Source organism: Lissotriton vulgaris, chromosome 5 (assembly GCF_964263255.1).
Source record: "Lissotriton vulgaris chromosome 5, aLisVul1.2, whole genome shotgun sequence".
NCBI classification, from domain to species: Eukaryota; Metazoa; Chordata; class Amphibia; order Caudata; family Salamandridae; genus Lissotriton; species Lissotriton vulgaris.
The window spans coordinates 1,808,639,334-1,808,656,163 of NC_141693.1; the positions used below are offsets into that span (position 1 = coordinate 1,808,639,334).

Below are 16,830 nucleotides of genomic sequence, written 5' to 3' on the forward strand. Positions count from 1 at the left end.
AGAAGGGAGGAAATCACAATAGAACTGGTGCAATACAATGCAAAGCATGCTTTGTTGTCTAGTACCTGCCTGTGTCTTGTACACTTTCATAGTTTATGGGAGTGCTGTGCTCTGCATTTAGTGGTATTTATAGATCACTAAACTAGCTACACAAAAAAGAGCTGAACACAAGCAGGAGACATGAGATGAGTTTCAAGCTCACTTACAGTAAGTTCATGGGAGGTAAATCCTTTTTCATGGAGATGCTGTGTTTGCTGAAAAACGATGTGTTCAGCTCCTTTTTCAATTAATGCACAGCATTCCTTTCAACATGTATTCTAATGAAACGGCTAGAAGTAATTGTTACCTACTTATCATACTAATAAATCACTACACATAATTGAATGTTACTGTTAATTATAGATTATTATCTATTGACTGACTAGAAGACCGGTCAAACACCCATCCACTCCCATCATGATTTGCCCAGAAATTTCCTTCAATTAATTCTTATTTTCCACAGTGTTGCAAAGAAATTGCTTGCTTGTTTGCAGTCCGCCTCAAGTGCAAGCTTCTAACAGCATTCTGAGATAACCACATTAAAGTAAGAAACTTTTAGAATGTGCAATACTTAGGCAGTAGGAGTTCCTGTGATTTAAATTGTGCTCCATCATTTTGTAGCTCAGGTGTGCCATTACCAAAAAAAGGAACAACTATTTGAAAAAACACTCTTTGCTCTTACCCCCAAGTAGCAGAACATGCTGATTTGCAAAGTCACATCCCCCAAGCTCATAACGGGCCTCAGAAGTCAGGGGACTTGACGTCATTGTAACAGTGAGCATCACTGTGAGCATGGGATCCACACATGGGCAGAATACTCTGGCTTAGGAAATTTTGCTGAGGAAAAAAAATAATACATCGAAATGCATTAGCCAATATTAGGTAGCATTCAATGTCATCGTTTTAGGACAATAGCAAACCTAAATCGAAAAATGTCTTAAACTACTCAAATAACAAAATTTGGCTCTTCTAGAACACAAAAATTTGACGCATGCCTAGCTTAGCCTTGCACCAGAGGAGTTTCTCAAATCCATGGAGCAGTACCAGAAATTGCATGATGGAACCCCTGTATTACAAGGACCAATACAAAAGCTTGTTTGTGGAACTGAACATTTATGTCTTCTTGATTCTTCTGTTACATCATGGGACAGGATAACCCACGTCAATCATGTCAAGATGGATTCTGATGCTAAGCCATATTTTGGAGACTAGCAGTAGCTAAACAGAATTTTAGAACAGGATTTGTACAGCTGGATATGTGGTCTTAAGTTCTCCTGTCGATCTGATGTGCATTCTGCTAATTTCACAATGTTATGTTGCATTATGCAACTCATGATTTGATTTCAGCTCTATGCCCATAATTACATGTTAGATGCATATTTGTTGCGTATGTTTTGACCCCAAGTGATATCTTTGCGTTTCTGAGACATAATATAGGTTTCATGTTACCCTCTTCAAAACAACACGTATTTTTGTTAACTTAGAAGCATAAAAGGTTGAGTAGTCCTACTGGAGTTTTAACCATTGCCCATTAGGTCAAATACACACCTGAGAGTGGATTTGTTCCTATCCTAGTCTTGAGTTGCCATCATCTGTCTTTCTGATTGAGCGAATGAGTGTGTTACATGCTGACACTCATACAAAACACAGCACTGGTTGGGTCACCTCTATGGCTGTAAATTGAGTTTTATGTATCAAACACTGTAGCACGGGGATAGTCTAGGGGCTTTGGTTGTTAGATGTTCTGAAGTTAGTGATAACACCTTTGCAGCTGTCCTCTGAAGAACCTACATCCTCTAAATGGAGTGCCATAGGGGCACTGATGCAATCCAAGATGGCCACTTTTTCAGGTTGTCTTTTTAAGTGTATGATGCATCCGGGTACTGACCATTCAGGGGAACAAAGCTCAAGAACCTGATTGAGCCTTGTGAGAGTAACTGAGATGATGCAAGTAAAATAAAACCCTCCTATAATAAAGTGACAAACAGCCCCTAGAATCAGGGCAGAAATGGCGTGGGATTGCCACATGGTTCAATACAATGTAAAGTGCAAGGAGGGAGAGGGGACAAGGTTGTGGCAATGTGCCAATCTACGGGGGGTGACCCACCATGAGTGGCAACTGCCTGGTCTCTAACTACATAGTTTACCTACCCCGTCTGCGACCAAGTTATACCTGCCAAAGGTTGTCAATATGCCATGTCGGCATTGCTGAGACTACTCCAATTTATTGTGGTACCTGGCAATTTCCGCAAACATACTGTATGTCCCAGCTCTCAGAGAGGGTTGACTATGCACAGAAGGAGAGAGTGTTTTTGTGCGAGGGTATAGTGAACTCAAAAGGCGCTTCCTTCTGAGCTCTGTCTCCTCTTCAACTCATAAGGAAGAAGCTTACGTAGGAAAGACGATACCGGTGTCCAGTTCCATTTAGTTTTAGAACTCTGTTTGTGAGTAGACCTGCTAATATGTCTGTGGCGTGTCATGATGTCTAGGGTCAGGGTGACCAAAACCTGGTCACCTGACCTGCCTGGATGTGGAAAAGGTTGGATGTCTGAAGAAAAGAACACAGGAATATAGTGTCCTGAAAAGAATTCTGTTCCCCGCCCTTCTCAGGTCCTAAAATAAAAAACAGCCCTGGGGCAGAGGCAGCAGCACATGGGGAAGAAACATTTATGATTAATAATGGTTATAATGAGCGGGAGATAAGCTGACAAATGCTGAATACTGATATGGGAAAGCAGCACCCAGTGAGCTGACACACCCTCTCCAATTTGTATATAATGAGTAACCATTTAGCCAGCAGCCAGTCACCACCTCTGCTGCCTTTCTTGATCCGGTGCACCTGCAATAGTACAGCATGGCAAGTTTACGCAGTTCTGGGAGCCTGTCCGCTCGCAGTGTTTCTTCTCAGAAAACTGGTGGTAGACAAGGTGCTAGCCAGGGTAGCCATGCTGGGGGTTCTTTTGGGGGCTATTCAGGTGGCAGCTTTGTTGGAGGTATCGGAAGTAGCTTGGCTGGTGGTGCAGTAGGAAGCTTGCCCGCTCGTAGTGTTCCTTCTCAGAAAATAGGTGGTAGACAGGGTGCTAGTCAGGGTAGCCATGCTGGGGGTTCTTTCGGGGGCTATGCGGGTGGCAGCTTTGTTGGTGGTGCCGGAAGTAGCTTGGCTGGTGGTGCAGTAGGTAGCTTTGGTGGTGGTGGTGGTGTTGTTGGCAGTGAACATGGGGGCCAGTGGGGCCAGTGGAACCAGTGGGCCCAGGCTAGCCATGAGGACCAATGGAGCCATGCTAGCCAACCACATAGTGAGGGCCTTCTCGATGCCGGGGAGAAAGCGACCATGCAGAACCTCAACGACCGCCTAGCTACCTACCTGGAGACGGTCAAGGATCTGGAGGATGCCAACGCCGAGCTTGAGCGTAAAATCAAAGAGTGGTACGAGAGTCACCGATCAGCTCTTGTGGAAACGGACTACAGCAAATATTTCAAACAAATTGCAGATCTGCAAGCTAAGGTGAAGTATCATGTTCAGTTCAATTGATTGCTTGTCTTAAACAATGAACTCACCAGTCAAAAGTAATTAGTTAATTTTCATTGTAGAATGTGAAGGTACTTCTTTCTCTTTTCCCTCTGTTAGAGTTTGCTTTATCCAAGTTATTCTGTATGTCTCTCTATATACTTCTCTTTTTCACAGTTTTTTTCTATTTCAAACCGAACCGCTTTATAAAAATTGAACGTAATATTAAATATTCTTCACAGAGACACTGACAGGTAAAAAGAGGGTCAAACATAAACAGCTGTCTATAGCATGTGTAATTAGACCAATGTTCGCTGCAATGTGTGTGCTCCATCTTTTTGGAGACCTCCCAAATATACCTGAGTTACTCTGTGTCGCACCAAGTGTCTGTCCTGGAATTGTGTCCTAAACATTTTACTCACTAACGTTCTTCTCTTAATTGCAGGATAAAAAGCTGGTAATTATATATGGGTTCTAGAAAAACACATAAAAAGCAAAACACAAAGCACATGTTTAGAGATAAAGTTGTCGGAGATGGTCTGGTATTTTTATGCTTCTTCCTTTCTGAAGCACATGTCACTAAATCAATTGTACTAATTGCTCTAACAAATCATACACTGCAGTCAATGAATACACACTCTTATGCATCAAATAGCATACAACCAGAACAGAAGTTGTAGAGCAGGTGTCATGCAGTTAAACAGGTGGACAATCATATCATGATGGAAAAGCATGATAATAGATCAAAGTTAAGGGAGAAAAACATCAATTTATTTTCTGGCATGGGAATTAGAAAAGGCGACTTTAAAGCAATGGAATTCAGATTCCTAGCCATTTTCTATTTTTTTTTTCGAGACTGTTCAGTTGAAAATCTTATTCTGTACAGTGTGTTTTCTCCTCTGATCTTGTAGCCCGCAGGTTACCCAGAGGCTAAATCATACTGGAGTGCAGCTTCTTTCAACAGCCTCACTTACTGATACACAAAGCCTCAAATAAAATGTTTTCCATGTAGAAAGAAACGTCCTATTTGCATTATCAAGCAAAAGTTATAGAGAGTAACACAAAACTTAAGAACATCTCCCCATGATTCCAAACATGACTAATTAGTGAGACCAAGAATATCCCATCAAGACAGAAAGCTGTTTCTCGGGGTTCCTTGCATTTCCGGTGGAATTATAATCCCAGGTTTCACAACCTCCTTTATTCCCAAAACAGGGCTCCCAAGTAATAGTCTTTAGGAGAACTGTTCATGCAGCAGCTCCGCACACTCCAATGTGGATTTTGGGTTCGGAAACTGAACAAGTGACCACGAAAAGAGTTTTTCATCAAGTCCAGAGAGAGTGTCTGGCCAGCAGATCTTGTTAAGCAACTCGTACCATTTACTTGCCTTTTGCAATCAGACTGCTTTAGTTTGCAGTAGCCTTTAAGAAGAAAATTAAACTTGTTTACACGTATTGTAATCTAAAAACATAATGCAGTTACTTTGAAGTACAAAATTAATGTAAACTAATCTCAGCCGTTTTGATTCACAATCAGCTAGGAAAATCATGTTCACATTATTTGAGGTCATCTTCGGACAAAGGGCCAGATGTAGGTAGCCCAATACCGGTCGGTAACGGCTGAAAATCGGTATTTTCGGCCTTTACCGACCGGTATTGAGCATTTGGGATGTAGGAGTCCGAAAATCGTCCTATTCGGTAATTTTACGGAATCGGGAGAGTTACCGAATCAGTAAATACCGATTCGGTAATTTTCGAAAGTCCGATACCGAATTTTACCGATTCGGTAAAAAATACCGATTTTTTCCCTACATCTCAATGACCGATTTTTGAATACCAAATCGGTAAAATTCGATATTTAAGAATCGGTAAATGACATTTACCTACATCTGGCCCAAAATTCCTTAGGGTCCAAACGAGTTTTTCTTTCCCAGATCACCAAGGAAGGCAGGAAGTCTACCGAAATTTTGAGCTGATTTTGATATGCTAAATTCCTAAATCAATCACAGGTGAGGAGCAGCAGAGGACGTACTCAGAGTCTAAGATTACAATATTCAACACAGAGCCCAAAGTGCACTCTAAAGACGGCAGCAAATGTTTACAATTTTCGAAACAAGAAATCTGATTTTTTTAAAGAGAATTAGAATGCGGAATTCAAGTGAACTAGACTGCAGCCAAATGAAGTGATTTTCTGTCTTTTGGCAATTATCACTAGCACTAAAACCACGATGTGTCAAACTGATAAAGTGCCGAGATGCAGTTTTTCATGTTTGTATTTCAGTGTGACAGTCAGCACTTTAGGCAGTAGACTCACTCAGCAGCTCAACCCTCACATATATGGAGGACACCACTTACTTATCATAATACTTAACCTTGTCATTTCCATTATGAATAACCTAGCACAACTGGCAGCCCATGTTAAATATTACATTATATGAACAAGTAGGTATTAACTCTTCCTTATGCCATCTTTTGTTTGCAGATCCTGCAGGCCCAAGTGGCCAAAGCCAGCGTCGTCCTGCAGCTTGATAATGCCAGGCTGGCTGCTGAGGACTTCAAGCTCAAGTGAGTAAAACACAGTAGTGACGTGTCGCATATGGTTCACATCAGCATACTTCCTATTCAAATTCAGGCAGTGTGGAAGTTCAAGAAACACTGATGGTTCCCAGCAGACCTCAGACCCATGTCCCTAAGGCAGATACAGCACTCACTGGCAGCCATGTTACAAGGGAGTTGTGCCGGGGTTTTTACAGGTGGCTTCTCTTGTTCACTGAAGGCATAGATGAATGACTCGGTAAATTATCCTCTTTACTCACTGTTTATAATAAAGTGAGCATTGTCAGGTTTAGCTGCTCATTGTTGAATAATAAAGGTCTGATGTAGAGAACTTGTGCCTATTTCTGCAACACAGTATACGCTGCCAGTGACCCCACCAGAGCAGGAACTCATGGGCGTGCCCCTCCAAAATGCCCACACCTTACACAAGGCATTTATGCCACATTAGATGAACATACTTCCTTAAAGTGCAGCATATTTAAGAGATTAATTGCTAGAATATAGCAAAGAAAGCAGAAGTTTTACATGAACCACACTTCAAAGGAAAGGAGAAATGGAGATAACTGTATTAGGGGAAGAAGCAAACACAGTGCACTGGGTCCACTTCGCCACTATTTCCAGATTAAATAGATTGTATTGGTACTGATACAATCTGGCACCAATGTTTGCAGTACCTGACAAGTACAAAAACAAGTGTGAGTGTGATCAGGCAACAGCTAAAGTTATAGAACATGCTTTATCAAAAGGCCTGAGGCTTTCATTAACGTGTTCCTGATCATTCCTAGGTATGAGACTGAACTGATGCTTCGCCAGAGTGTGGAGACTGACATCAACGGGCTGCGTCGGGTCCTGGACGAGCTGACCCTGGCCAAATCTGACCTGGAGACAGAGCTGGAGAGCCTGACTGAGGAGCTGGCAACACTCAAGAAGAACCACGAGGAAGTAAGAGATAGCTATGTGTTTCAGAATGGTTTTGGAAATGATGAATATGGGATAAACCCAATGTACCAATAATGTTCTCTACCAATCTTTTAAAGGCCAATGAAAGGCACCACATTTTTACATGTACTATAGACCACCATTGTCCAATGGTGGTGCAGTAGGGCTGAGTTCCTGCCAGATTTACAGGAGAGCCAATGACTATTTAGATTCACCGTATGCTAATTTGGGTTATGAGGATATGCTGTCATCTGGCATGGATCATAAATCAACATTGGATACTTTTGTTGTAAAGTGTCTGGCTTACACTAGCATGCTGAACATTACTTAGTGGTCGGGTGACAATCAGTAAGTTCTTTTAAAATTACAGTACGACAAGATTTTTTTTTTTAAACATAACCCGATTTCTATTGTTCATCTATTTTTTTACACCACTTGTATGTAAATTATTTTCAAATTAAGGGTACTTGTCTTATTTTCTCTTTGTAGGAGATAAAGGCTCTCCTAAGTGATAGTCAAGGAGACGTCAGCGTCGAGATGCATGCTGCTCCAGGCATAAACCTCCTTGCCCTCCTAACCCAGACAAGGGAGCAATATGAAAGAATGGCGGAGGAGAACCGCAGGCGGGCCGAGGAGGATTACAACCAAAGGGTATGGACTTCTCTTCCCACTATGTTCATTGTTGAAACAAAACAGAGAAGACACCATCAAATAACCCTCATTTGTCTTTCAGAGTGCTGAGCTGAAACAACAGATCTCATCTGGGGTGGAGCAGGTGCAATCAAACAAGACTGAGGTGTCAGAACTGCGACGGTCCTTGCAATCGCTGGAGATAGAGATGCAGGCACAACTGGCAATGGTGAGAGAAAGTTTACCTCTCAGAAGGCATCTGCACTTTTACAAATCCTTAAAGTGTTGTGAGATAATATAATATGAATATGTTTCCCTTTATGTAATCAAAATATTGATTTGTGCAACTGCACGTTTTTTTCTCTGAAGAGAAAATGTTCTTCCGCCTATTTTGGAGCGGTCACTAATCATGTCCTACTCTGTACAAGGACGTACTCCTGCCTTTGACAGAGGTACATCTACAGCCATTTTCAGGGTAGGACGGGATTGGGGGGGAAACTTCTGCAAACATCCAAAAACCCTCAAGCTTCAGGGTGTTTTCAAATTTTCGTTGGCACCAGTTGTCCCCGAATTCCCTCCCAGCCCGAGAATAAGCTTTACCCAGCCGTGGCCCGTGCAGCCAAGAGCAGTGGGGCAGTAGGGGCGGGTCGGCGGATTTCCACAGACTACAAGGGGACAATTAATTATTTATTTAATGTCCCCTCATGGTCGTCTGTTGAAATCCCCCCCAACCCGGCCATACCGTTCCACCACTCTTACCTGCTGGGATATGTGGAATATCACATCGCAATGGTGTAACAGTAAACCTAGGTAAATTGGTTTTCAAGTGCCAGTTCACTTTTTGTGAATTTAAATCATACATTTTGCCATTTAGACACACACACACACACACACACAACTTTGTGAATTGTGCCCAGTGTGTTTAGAAGCCTAGCGAATATAAGAACAGCCAGCACATATTTATTCAAACCCTTGACCTCCACTCTAAAGCACTTTTGGGTCATTGTCTTCTATATCTTTCCCAGTATTCCAGCTTCTTCTACTTGGGTCTTTACCTATGCCTAGGTTTTTTCCATTCACCTTACTCTAGGGTTGGGTGAGTGTTGGAGCACTACTATTTGAGAGACCCCAAAATTGCATATTAAATGTCCATAAATGGTGAAGTGACACAATAACTCAACTCAGCTTCACTGAACAGTCATCGCTGAACAACTGATAGACAGTTCACTACACTCTAAACAGCTTGTGCAAAATGTAGGGTCAGAATGAGATCCCGTGACCATGAGAACGCCGGCAATGAGATGCATGAACCAAAACAAAACCAATGTTTCTAGACGTGGTCTCACAATAGGTTTGTCCTCTACTCTCTAACTCTGCCCTTTTTGTTGATCGAACAGAAAAGTACTCTGGAGAAGGATTTGGCCGATACAGAGGGAATGTATTGTTCTCAGCTGGCAGAGCTGCAAGCCAAGATCAGCATCGTAGAGGAGCAGCTGGTCGAACTCAGGGAAGAGTCAGAGCGCCAGACTGATGAGTACAACCAACTCCTGGACATCAAGAGCCGGCTGGAGCAGGAGATTGCCACCTACCAGCGTCTGCTCGAAGGCTCAGGCGGGTAAGAAGGTGGCAGCAAGCTCCATTAATGAATTCCTTCACTTCCCACACACTATGTAGAAGGACCTTACAGTAGGGAAGCATGTGTAGTGTCACAAAGCAGTCAGAATGAGGTGAAAGAGGATTCAGCTCTCTTGAAAAAGATTCCCTTCACTTTTCAAAATGCAGGATCTAGGGGCAGATGTACAACCATATTTTGCGCCAGCAAACTGAAAATCGGCCAGTTTGTGACTGCAACATTGGTCTGCCCCATGTACAAACCCTATTTTGTGAGTTGGTAACCTATTACAGACTCGCTAAATAGGGTTTGCCACCTGCTATTAAGAAGGGGAGTGCCAAGGGTGTACCTTCCTAATAGCTAGTCTCATTTCAATGTATGATTGTTTTGCGACCGCAATTGAGGTTGCAAAACACTCACAGTTTACCACCTACTTCAAGTGGGTGGTAAGCCACTCGCAAATGGGAAGGGGTCCACAGGGGAACCCTTCCCCTTTGTGAGTGTGTGTGAAAAATGTTTTTAAGAGCAGACAGTGGTCCCACGGGCCCCGGTCTACTCTTAAAAAATGAAACTGAAATGTTTCATTTTTCTTTTTTAAATGCATCCCGCTTTTCTTTGAGGAAAACGGGCTGCATTAAAAAAAAACTGCTTTATTTAAAAAGCAATCACAGACATGGTGGTCTGCTGACTCCATCAGGCCACCATCCCTGGGAGTGCTAGCCATTCCTAATGGGGTCGCAAATTGCACCTGACTCATAAATATTAAGGAGGTAGGCAATTTGCAACCTCATTAGGAATCGCAAACAGTGTCTGACTCTGAGACACTAATGTAAATTCCTATTTGCGAGTCTCAAATTGCGAGTCACAAAATGGCTCAATTTACGACTCGCAAATTGATAGGGTCGTACATCTGGCCCCAAATCTCATAAACTGCCTGCAGTTGTGCTGTATGGCAATCTGTATCGCTCTGTTGTGTGAACAATAAATAGCAGCAATTTTATAAAAAGTTGCGCACTGGTGAAGTCCTGCTCTGTTCTAAAAAGCCTTTTTAGAGGTATGCTACACATGGTTATATGATGCTAAATTCAGCTTTGCGTGAGATTTGTACTTGAGGTATATATCCATGAGCATAAATTTAAATACAAAGGTACTCGCCCAAGTGTATGCGGTGTAAAATGCAAAATTAAATATGTAACGTGTAGGAATATCATGCAATATTCTGTTTTTCCCTTGTTTGCGCCTGGTTTCAGTTTGCAATGGGATTTCATGCAAAGTTTAATTGTGCTACTTTAGCAGATTCTGCTTTTTATGAAAACCTGTGGATGCTTTGTGCTGTTCCCACTCTGTACATTCCCTCTTAAAGAATAACTGAGGGGTTGGTAGTTTGTAATGCAAAGTAATTTTGGAGAGTGCTGTTGTCATCTTCTGACACAAAATACTTTTGTGCATAAAAGTTGATGGTTGCTGCTGTTTGCTCCATTTTAAACAACTCTGGGCCATGCTAGCTCCAGTGTGTTCATAGTTACGCATGAAAACATGTTTTTTCTGTTGAATGGAATGGGGTAAGCCATGTGAAAACTTAAACTAGGCCAGAGCTGTTTCAGTCGCCCCTAGTCCCCAGAATATGCGCAAGGAGTAAGGGTGGCGGATGGGTGCTCCGCCACAACCTAATGGATTGGATATCCTGTCCTCATTACAACTGCCATAGGACATAATGCACTCTTAATAAGGGGGACGAAATATCCGTCATATTTCTGATGGAGTAAACAATCCTTCAAACCCTAAATCAGGTCCTATAGGTTGACTAGGCGGCTTGTAAATAATGAACAAATTAATGACAATTTCTAGAGCAGGAACAACTACTCAAAGGGCGTCTTGGCACTGATAAACGATTCCAGCTTAAAAGAGAAGTGTCTCCTAGTCAAGAATATGGAAGCGGAAAGAGCCAGGGTTTAAGTTGTTTCCTCAAAAGACAGTGATGAGGTTTTCTCTAATCTGCATAGGGAGGGAGCCCCATATCTTAGCTGACCGATAAGGTAAAGCTCTTCCACCTTGTCTAGACCGTTTGATTCTGGTATTGTAAGAAGATGGAGTGAGGAGGAGTGAAGAAGGCTCAGTGGTTGATGGTGAATGAGCTTTTCTAGATATGGCTCGTCCCGATGCTAGGCTTTTGTGCATTAGGCCAACTGCCTAAAACATTATGTGGTTATGCACAGGAAACCAATATAAGGTGGTTGTTGATGGTTGTGGATTTAGGGATGTGGAGCAGTAGCCTAGCTGCTGGATTTTGTCTGAAGACACTGTATAAGATCCTGGGGGATGGCCAGACATTGGGTATTCGCTTTAAATAGGTTGGAGGCTATTAGTACCTGCTCCCCTGTCTTGAGTGAGGCCAACAAAATATCTCAGGTGCAACGCAATTGGCTAAACGTTTGAGTGACCATTTAAAATTATGCCTAAGGCAGTGCACGTTGCCCAATTAGTGAGTTTATAGATTAAATACATGGCTAGGGATTTTAAAGTTTTGCTAAGGAAGTATTTTATTGCATTATATTTGTACACATATAGAAGATGTATTCTTTGAGAAGTTGTGTAAAGATCTTTTAATGTCATGGAAGTGTTAAAGTGTTGTGCACGAGTCACTGGAGATGTTTGCTATTACTCCCTGTGATGCAGTGTGTCATTCCTTCTGTCCTCAAAATACATTGTTCAAGTGCCAATCCAAAAGGCTTTTTACTCAGGACAATATCATTCTTTGTGTTTCTGGAAACAGGTACTCACAGGTCTCGCAAACTAAGCAGCAGTCAGACTCTGGCTCTAAAGGATACAGTTCAGGAGGACGCAGCAGTTATGGCGGCAGCAGCGGGTACGACAGAGGCTCTGGAACCAGCTCCTCTGCCAAAGGTAAACGTTTCTTGTGATACACAGTGCCTACACACTTGTACCTCACTCTCACAATAAACAGGCTCTGACGTCATCACTAGCATCCCACACAGTCTCTGACCCAAGAGTCACAGCGCTGGGTTAGATTCAGCATGTGGAGGTTATCTTGGGGCATGTGACTAAGATTCAGGCTCAGACTGGAGCTTTGTAATGCTGATCTTGCATTCTGTCAGTGAGTTCTTTCCTCCATATTGAACCGTCCAGGCTTTAAATAGGACAAGGTAAGGCAACAGCCATCAGCTCATCACCTTATGGTGGTATCAAATTACTGAAAAAAGCATAAACAAACTGATTTCTCTGTAGTTTGCTGGTCTCAACTAGACTACTTCAACTACTGTACAGGCTTTCAGGTAGAACCAAATTATACATATCGCTGAATTAGGCATATGCAAAACATTATAATGCTGTATAGATGAAGGGAGAACGTTTTTCCAAACCTACCTCAATGTACAGTGGATAGCACTTTCCTACTTCTTACTGAGACCGTAAGCACTCTCCAGATGGTCGACCTAACCAATGGTGGGGCATTTGAATCACAGAAAGATGCAGCGCTGCTATCTCAGTTTTGGATACTGTTCCAGGGTCTGAATGTCTGGAAAGGGAATGAGCTTCCACAGGTGGGGGGTTTGGTGAGAGGCCAAGTGACTAGGCAGAGTTCACTGCCAAGTCAAAAGGGAAATTCTACATGAAGTCTGGCGAAGTGTGTTACAGGCCAGCTCCCAGTAAAACACTTTAGCCCCCATTATAAGTTAGGCAGAGCAACTGTACAATCTTTAGCTGCTGAACTCCCTTCTAAAGTTAGTACTTGGGTCCACATACAAATCTACTTCCCTATTTCTTTGCTGACATGTAGTATGTGTGCCACTCCAGTAATGGGGTATATACAAACAGTGCCGAATGGGATGTTCAAATTAATATCGGCCACTGGTAATTACTCGGACCGCATCCCAACTCATCGTTATTTTGCACACTATTGATGAAGCAAGGTCTCGGAGAAAAGAGACTGAGAGGCATTTTGAGCCATCACTATGCCACCTCAGTGTGGAACCAGCCATATGCAAATCAGTATTGATCCTGCTTCAATAAGAACAGTCCAGCCCGAACTGCCAGCTCAGGTCCTTGCTGAACAAGAACACAAGCAACCTAGGACCGGCTCCGACCTGATTATGGCTCATCAGCCCGGTATAGCTTGGTTTCAATGCCACAGTGTGACACAATGTTCACAGGACCATTGTCTGGGCATACATGTCCCACTTAGAGAGACACACTAAAGTATACAGAGATTGATGAATGGAATGCTTGGATTAATCTGAGACACTGGTAATTACCCAGGCAAATACCTATCTATTGGCATTTTGCACACCATGCCACCTCAGTTTGGACCCAGCCACATGCAAATCAGTCTTGATGCTGCTCCAATAGGAACAGCCAAACCTGAATTGCTGAGCCAGGTCATCCCTGAACCGGAACACATGCAGGCTAGGACTGGTTTCGCCCTGGTAAGGGCTCATCAACCAGTTATAGCTTGGTTCCAGTGACACAGTGTGCATAGGGCTGTGTCTGGGCTCTATTCTCATATGCAACCAGTCACTTGAGATGCCAACACGAGAAGTTTTCTATGCAATTTAGTGCCCTGCAGGAAACAAATGCAAAATAAATCTAATAATACAATATTTCAGGAAATGTTGGGAATTTCACATAGCGCGGAACTTGGCAATTTCACTATTGTAATTTACATTTCACCTAGGCCTAATTAATACAGTACACAAAGCCAACTCACTGGTAGCAGGGCTGAGTCCCCTTAACTTACAGGTAGCAAACCCTACTGGATGGCTGATTCAACCCCCCTTGTTGCCATACTCAATGGTCGCCCCATTTTAGATTGGTCCACTCTAACTTGCTCCATATTTTGTTTTTCAGAGCCAGCCAGGACAACACGAGTCATAACAATTACAGAGGACTTAGTTGATGGCAAACCGGTCAGTACGAAAAGACAGGTACAAGACCATCAATGAATGTTGAGGAGGAGCTGAAGGTTGCCGACCAAGCCAATGGAACATACGAGGAAAAGATTCAAGATAATGGAGAATGTCAGAATTATTATACGCTTTCTGGACTGCTTGGCACTTTATCCACATACTTAAAGTAGAGCTCTTGTGTACTACTCTCTTAACAAGAGCGCCTTTTTTGATTCTCACCTTAAAAAAGATCATCTTAGTGCAGAACTGGTGACATCACAGTTTTTGAGCAGCTGCCACAACAGAGGGTGCTCAGTGTATGGATGTCAGTAGATTTCACAGTGAATCACACATAGCTACTGTTGAATGTATTATCAATAGAAACCATAGTGATACCACATTATTATCACTGGAAGATATTGTGAAAGAGGGTACAAGAACCTTCCATCCGGAAACGTTCGCTGTGTAGCTCCTTTTCAATCCACTATTGTATGTTTCTTTCCTAGGTTGTGGGAATGGACTTCTTTTTACATCTGCCTGCCTTTTTGTTCAATTCAATAAACTTTCTCTTTGATGCAACGTACAATATGTCTTTTAACTCATTTGTGTTGCTTAAACTATTTTATTTCCAACTTTCAGAGATTTTTGCTTCAGAACTTCTTTGCCAATTAACAAAGTTGTATTTACAGCAACGCAGACTTTAGTGGCAGAAGGAACTATGAGGACATAAGATGATTTGAGGGATAAATACATGAATGGATGATTGGGATACGTTTATATAACACAATATATATAGTGTGTCCTTTAATGCTGATCTCCATTATAGTGTACCAGCCATAAAGTGTTCATTAAGTTAACAATTCATTTAAAATGAGGGATTTGATTATAGAATGGAACTGGAGATAGTGGATCTCCTGACTACTATCCCCTGGAAGGGCATTCTAATATCTGAGACCAACACAAGAGAAATTCCCTCTGACACCTAATGATGAAGAGTGCATTTCTTTAAGTCAGAGTGTAGTTGTCTGGTGTGGACTTTTGGGTGAATTTTGGGAATCAAATATCCCATCCCCGGGTTTTGCAAAACATTTTAGATCAGAAATAGGATTTTGAAATTAAGATTGCCTTGAGTTGTAGTTGGTGTAAATATTTGCTACTATGGATTGTGATCAAAATCATGGAGAACTATGACTAATCATGCCACCAGATTTTGAGTTGTACACGGATTCCTGCAAAGGTCCTCATTATGAGTGGCCAGGGTGAGTTTGAGGCAACAATCGCACCAGATGAAAACCATTATTTCAGAGTTCAGAACTTACAAGGTGTGAAAAATACCACTAATTAAAAATTACTCCACTGAAAATGGAGAGTGACATGCAGAATCTTGCACTTTAGCACCCCAAGTCAATTTCAGCAAGCCTAACTTGCCAAAAATTACCTGTGGAGAAATATGAGGATGCAGAAATTGATGCAAAACCAATCATTCTACTGTCTGTGCGAAGTGGTGTTGGTTGATATTGAGAGGGGAGGATATTAACTATCAGCTGCCGAAGAGAAGGTTGTAAGAAAATGCTTCGTGTCCCTTCACCAACCTGTGCTTTTAATTCCAATTCACTAATTTTACCCCCAAGTTTTTAACATTGTGCCTAGGCTTCGGAGCCTGACCAAGTAGTTCAGGTGCAGTACCTCTGACGATAGCGTTGGAGAGTTTGCTGTTTAGGCTGAAACAACCAACTGGCCTTCATCCAGTTCTTGATTTTAGCAAGACAGTGTTGTAGATTTTCATACTTTGTCTGGTCATTAACTTAGATCTGAAGCAGTTTAATTGGTGTAGAACAGAAACAACAGCCTTTTATGTCTGATCACGTTTAGAAGAGGCAGGTTGTATACATTAAGCAAAACTAATAACAGTGTTCAGCCCCACATCTTTGGTATCCTGGGGTGAGCTAAAGATCTTTGTTTCACTGTCTACACAGTATTTGACAGTAAAGAGTGTAACGACCAAAACTCGGATTTATTTTAGCCCACAAACATTGACCAGCTGTGTCAACAGCCACCTTTGTTCCACAATCTTAAATGCTGCAGAGAGATCCACTAGTGAGTAGTAAAGTACCCCATAACTCTTCAGAGATGGTGACCTGACAATGACATACAGCCTGTCGAAGAAATTAATCAAGAAGCTTTGTTTAAAAGTACCGTGCAAATAAATTTCAGGTAACAGTTGCACCACTATTATACATTGGACCAATTATTTTATGTAGCAAATATAATGATGAGTTGTATGAGGAAACAAGGATAGGCTGGAAAGGCTCTCTTACGCCTGCTTACCATAGTCACTGCCATATTCAATCAAGGCATCTTCCCAGAAGCTCTCAGGATAATCTAGATTTTTCCACTCCTAAAAAAACCTACACTAGACGCTGATGATCTCGCCAACTACTGGAAATCAATCACTCACCTACCATTCTTTGGCAATGTTAGAAATGGGGTCTCTAGTTGGCAGAGGGAGGTAGCTATGTCCAAATAGGGCCCTTGTTTCTAGTCAGGGTAAGGGGATACACTTCTAAAATAACCCCTGCTCACCCCTTGGTAGCTTGGCACGAGCAGACAGGCTTATCTGAGAGGCAGTGTGTAAAGCATTTGTGA

At 42.2% G+C, this 16,830-nt stretch overlaps 1 protein-coding gene and 1 long non-coding RNA gene across 2 annotated transcripts in view; one reads left to right on the forward strand and one right to left on the reverse strand.

The window, feature by feature from the left end:
* Positions 1–759: 759 nt before the first annotated feature.
* LOC147717251 (uncharacterized) overlaps positions 760–16,830 on the reverse strand; it is a 34,169-nt gene continuing 18,098 nt past the window's right edge. The window contains exon 3 of the long non-coding RNA XR_015295804.1: positions 760–876. This is a non-coding gene — a long non-coding RNA (uncharacterized LOC147717251). The remainder of the gene's footprint in view (positions 877–16,830) is intronic.
* On the forward strand, positions 2,688–14,770 carry LOC147717252 (keratin, type I cytoskeletal 47 kDa-like). Its single transcript, XM_086924199.1, has 8 exons — positions 2,688–3,544; positions 6,029–6,111; positions 6,888–7,044; positions 7,531–7,692; positions 7,775–7,900; positions 9,069–9,286; positions 12,057–12,187; positions 14,147–14,770. The coding sequence occupies exons 1-8, from the start codon at positions 2,894–2,896 to the stop codon at positions 14,239–14,241; spliced, it is 1,623 nt and encodes a 540-aa protein (XP_086780325.1). The 5' UTR covers positions 2,688–2,893; the 3' UTR covers positions 14,242–14,770.

Excerpts from the sequence above, each read along its gene's own strand:
- LOC147717252 (XM_086924199.1), top strand. The coding sequence starts at position 2,894 with ATGGCAAGTTTACGCAGTTCTGGGAGCCTGTCCGCTCGCAGTGTTTCT. Across the intron at positions 3,545-6,028 it reads TTGCAGATCTGCAAGCTAAG|ATCCTGCAGGCCCAAGTGGC; the intron begins GTGAAGTATCAT and ends TTTTGTTTGCAG. Across the intron at positions 12,188-14,146 it reads AACCAGCTCCTCTGCCAAAG|AGCCAGCCAGGACAACACGA; the intron begins GTAAACGTTTCT and ends TTTGTTTTTCAG.